The sequence below is a fragment of the Cyprinodon variegatus genome, unplaced genomic scaffold (genome assembly GCF_000732505.1).
Source record: "Cyprinodon variegatus isolate N-32 unplaced genomic scaffold, C_variegatus-1.0 Scaffold223, whole genome shotgun sequence".
Taxonomy (NCBI): Eukaryota; Metazoa; Chordata; class Actinopteri; order Cyprinodontiformes; family Cyprinodontidae; genus Cyprinodon; species Cyprinodon variegatus.
Window position 1 is genome coordinate 13,481 of NW_015150676.1, and position 4,369 is coordinate 17,849.

Consider the following 4,369-nt stretch of genomic DNA (forward strand, 5'->3'; position numbering starts at 1 on the left):
ACCACCAGTTTCAGGCCTGGGGGGTCTGAGCGCCAAGGACTAATTAATTGTATCAATAAATTTCTCCTAATTGTCTTTTCTCTGTGTGAGTTTTCCAGATTGAAATAAGATGATCTGCCAATGGAATTTGATTTCTTAATCTTAAAAATTAGATATGCACTTGAAATAAGACAACTGTTTCTGTTTTTCCTTCTTTTAAGTTTACATTTTTCTATTTGCAAAGTGTCTCATTTACCTCAATAAAAAAAATGCAGTTATTTAGATTTCCATTTTTTCAATGAAGTCTTTGATCAACAAATTCTTTGAAGTTATTTTAATGTGAAATCTACATTTATTTATTTTTTACTTGATGTTCAGTTGGAATTTTAAGCGCTTTACAAGTTTTCATGATTTGCCCTTTTAAAAGTAGAGGTCTGATTTGGTAAGAATGTGTTCATGTGTGGGTAACAGAAAGGAAGCTGTGTTGAGTTATGACTCTGCCTCCTGGTCTGGACCCTGGGCTACCAAGCCTCTATGAGGACCAATAAATTGGTCAGATTCCACCAGATTTGCCACTCATCAATGTAGCTAATGTTTTTAAGGTACAAACCAGACAAGCAGTGTTAGAGGGGCACAAAGTCCCACATTCTTCAACAATTACATTTATGTTCTCAACATTAAAATACTTTATTTCCAAACACAATGAAAGATCTCATTTATTGTTTTTATTCAAAGTTTATTTGCTTCAAGGTGAAAACAGTTTGAAGACCCTTTAGTGAAATCTATCGAGCAGCAAGTTCAACATTTTTTCTTGGCATTTAGATCCAATAATGACTTTTGAAAGTGAAGAAATGAAGAATCCTTCTGTCCAGTCAGCAGATGTTTCTCCACAACACTGATTGATACCACTGTACCTTGACGAACTTCAGAGCATCATGACTGCTGCAATTACATTAATCACATTAAAACAATCTAAATTTAAATGCAGGAACGACACGTCTCATGATTCCCCAGGAACAGGTTCATGAGCCTCCAAATCACACTGAGTAAAGTAGTCTGATACAGAGACAGATTCAAGATGACAAAATGAAACTAAAATTTAAAGGTCGATGGTTTAATAAGGCTTATCTTGTTAACAAAAGCTCCTTTCAACAAACCTGAATCCATCCTGAAGCACATAGACCATAGCTGAGAGTGTATTCTTACAGTATGTACAGAAACAACATGTGTCACGTTTTAAAGTCTCCCCCTGGAACATAGGCGGCGTGCCGCGTCTATCGATAGAGGTAATCGGCTTGTATGTTGGCGGCGATCTCAGCCTCCCATTTATCTCCGTTGTTCAGCAGCTTCTCTTTGTTGTAGAGCAGCTCTTCGTGGGTTTCAGTGGAAAACTCAAAGTTCGGACCCTGAGAAAAGGAGGAGATTTGGGTTAAAAGGAACGTTTACCAAACTGCTCTCCACTCAGGGTAATTACACTTCTTAGCTAGTGGTGGGTCCCTGTTGCTAAACACTCAACCTGGACTATTAAAGATCCGTCAGCCATCCATTCATTTTGACAGAGTCTTTTAACCTGTTATCTCTCTGGTTTCAGAGACCATCTGAGCATCTTAAAGAAAATTTAAATTATGCAGAAAAGCTGTGAACAGTTTGGAGTTTAGAGGTTTGATGAACATTTTTTAGCTGTTATTTTACCTTAAAGCATCCGTGTCACCTAAAATACTAAAAACCAGGTGCTCATGTAACAATAATCATGAAACCGAGCCTGAAAGAGCAGCTGCACTGGGTGAGCTCAGCATCGCCATCTGCTGGCAGGTTTAGTTCCCTCCTCAGTGAACATCCAGGTTCATTATGTATTCAGAGCGCTACTTTCCTTTTAACCCGTTAAGCCCGGCGGGTCGGGTACAGGGCCCAACTGACACCTGCTCATGTTTATCTATTTATAGAAATGTCCAAACCACAGTCACACGGTGTTTCATCCACGTCTTTCAAAGGGGGCTTTAAAACATTTTAACCATTTCTTTATGAGTACTTTTTGTTTTATAGCTGTGCAAACAAATAAAATGAGATTTAAAATTCCACTTGACATGTGTGGCTCTGCGGGAGAAATGCATCAGCAGGCGTTCATTTTTAGCCTCATTTTAGCCTTGGAAAGGCTCAGACTTTCCAAGGGGGGTCGGACGTCATTGCGCGACCATTTCAGATGATGTAACCGGCATGTGTTACATTAGCTTCCTGTTATTCTCATTTTCTATTCAGTTTGGTGATATTATTGGTAAATTTCAATGAAACAACGGCTAAATCTGAGGAGCAAAGGCTTTGTCTTATGCAGAAAGTCTCTAATAATATAAATCAACGTATTTGTCTGACCAGGTTTCCTTTTATGAGTGAAAAAATGCATTTTTTCACTTTTGTCAATGTGCAAAAGTGCTCTTCCGCCTAGCACACTGCCCACTAAAACCTTTGTGAAACAAACATGCTTAAATTTATTCAGCCCACATTGATTTAGAGTCAAGATGTGGATCTATAAAGTCCGATGGTTCACCCAGGGTTTGAAATGGGCTTTCATGGTTTTTTTACAGGTTTATTTTGGAAAGCAAATTGGTGAGGCTAAATATTTTTCATTCTTTATTAGTTTAATCACCTATAAATCATATATGGTTACATTTAAAATAGTGATTCCACCTGTAAAAATATTCCTCAATGCCTTTCTGTCACACAAATACAACCAATTATATTTCCAATTTATAGTTTGTGAGCCGTACTTGCTTTAATCCACATATGACATTTCTGGCAGAATTTTCTCCTAAGACCGTCACAGCTTAAGAGGTTAAGCCTTTAATAGTATTTGCACATTTTCTTACTAAATCTTGTACTTTTCCTCTTTCTTTTCACTCCTCTGCTGGGAAAAAGAATTCCTTGTTTAGTCATGGTGTGTGGGACAGTATAGTAGCTCTGAACAACACTGTTTTATCGTGATAAATAAAGATACCGACTGCATTTACAACAGCGCTGAAACAATTAATCTAAATAATCGATTATTGAAATAATCGTCAAATATTTTAGCAATCGATTAATTGTTAACTGGAGTATAGAGACTCTAAAACATGCCTTTAGCTGACAGAGCGACCCACTTGGAGCAGGAATTCTAAAATTCTCTGTCAATATGCTTTATCCAGAACTCCTCAAGTGGAAAAGTCTTAGTTCACCTGGTAATTCACCTTTAATTTCGTGAAAAGTCTTCTTTAATTAACCTTTTGCTATCTGATAATTAATCGAATTGGAAAAAAATGATCAACATATTAATCAATTTGCTAAATAATTGTTAAATTAACCTAATAAAAATGATAATTTTAATAACTTAGTTCAGGCATCTGTTGATGGAATTCCTGGCAGTCTTTCTGAGGCTTTTATTTGATGTTATAATGTATTTTTGGTTCATATTGCTGATGATATTGTATCAACCAAAATAAAAACGTTTAGGCCACATTGTCCAGCCTTAATACTCGTACTCGGTTGAAAGCAATTCAGATCCGTAATCCAAACTGCAGGCACTAGGATAATAACATCGAACACATTCTGCTGGCAGGTTTCTACATTTTAAGTTCATTTAGGCGTTAATAAACTGTTTCAGAGGAGTGATCATAGCACTCTGCATCAGCAGTGCTGTGTCTGTCTGCCTGCCAGCTCCCAGATCAGCTTCTCTGATTGGTTGATGTGGCGGGTCCAGCAGCAAAAGTTAAATTTTTCCATCTCCAGCATCTGCTGCTTGAGCAGTGCCTCAGATGCTCAGAAGCTCATGAGGCGCTGCTCCTGCTGCTCAAAACTCGCTGCAGAACCTTTTGCTGCGCGTCAACCATTGACTTTGTAAACCTGCTGCTTCAGCAGCGTGCGGTCTGAACGTAGCATTAGCTGCAGCTCTACCAGGGTTCCTGCTCACGTCTGGGATCCATCCAACAAGCCTACAGGCTGCTGTGGTGCAGCTGATACAGACTGAACAGAGATGGATAAGGGAAGTAGATGTACACACCTCCACGATGGCATCCACAGGACACGCCTCCTGACAGAACCCACAGTAGATGCACTTGGTCATGTCGATGTCGTAGCGAGTCGTCCTCCTGCTTCCGTCGGCGCGAGTCTCTGCTTCAATGGTGATGGCCTGGAAACCAGATGAAGAGGAGGAATGTGATCACTGCGGGGGTTTATAGAGAGGATGGGAGCTCCTCTGGTCCCATAAAATCTCATGATCAGAACCATCAGAGATGGAAGCTCACATCCTTCATCTTTGAGATCTGAGGTAAGGGGCTTTTTCTTGACTTTCTGACTCAAAATATACTTTTTTTTTTATTGCCGTCCGACCAGAGGAAGCCCCGTGTGAGATTCTCTCTCTGAA

The 4,369-nt window shown here is 39.2% G+C and overlaps 1 protein-coding gene across 1 annotated transcript in view; it reads right to left on the reverse strand.

Annotated features, from left to right (window-relative positions):
- Positions 1–689: 689 nt before the first annotated feature.
- LOC107088580 (NADH dehydrogenase [ubiquinone] iron-sulfur protein 8, mitochondrial) overlaps positions 690–4,369 on the reverse strand; it is a 9,847-nt gene continuing 6,167 nt past the window's right edge. Inside the window, exons 3-5 of the mRNA XM_015380850.1 lie at positions 4,171–4,176; positions 4,007–4,139; positions 690–1,385 (exon numbers count right to left, since the gene is read on the reverse strand). Of these exons, the coding sequence (XP_015236336.1) occupies positions 1,254–1,385; positions 4,007–4,139; positions 4,171–4,176 (271 nt within the window). The 3' untranslated portion in view covers positions 690–1,253. The remainder of the gene's footprint in view (positions 1,386–4,006; positions 4,140–4,170; positions 4,177–4,369) is intronic.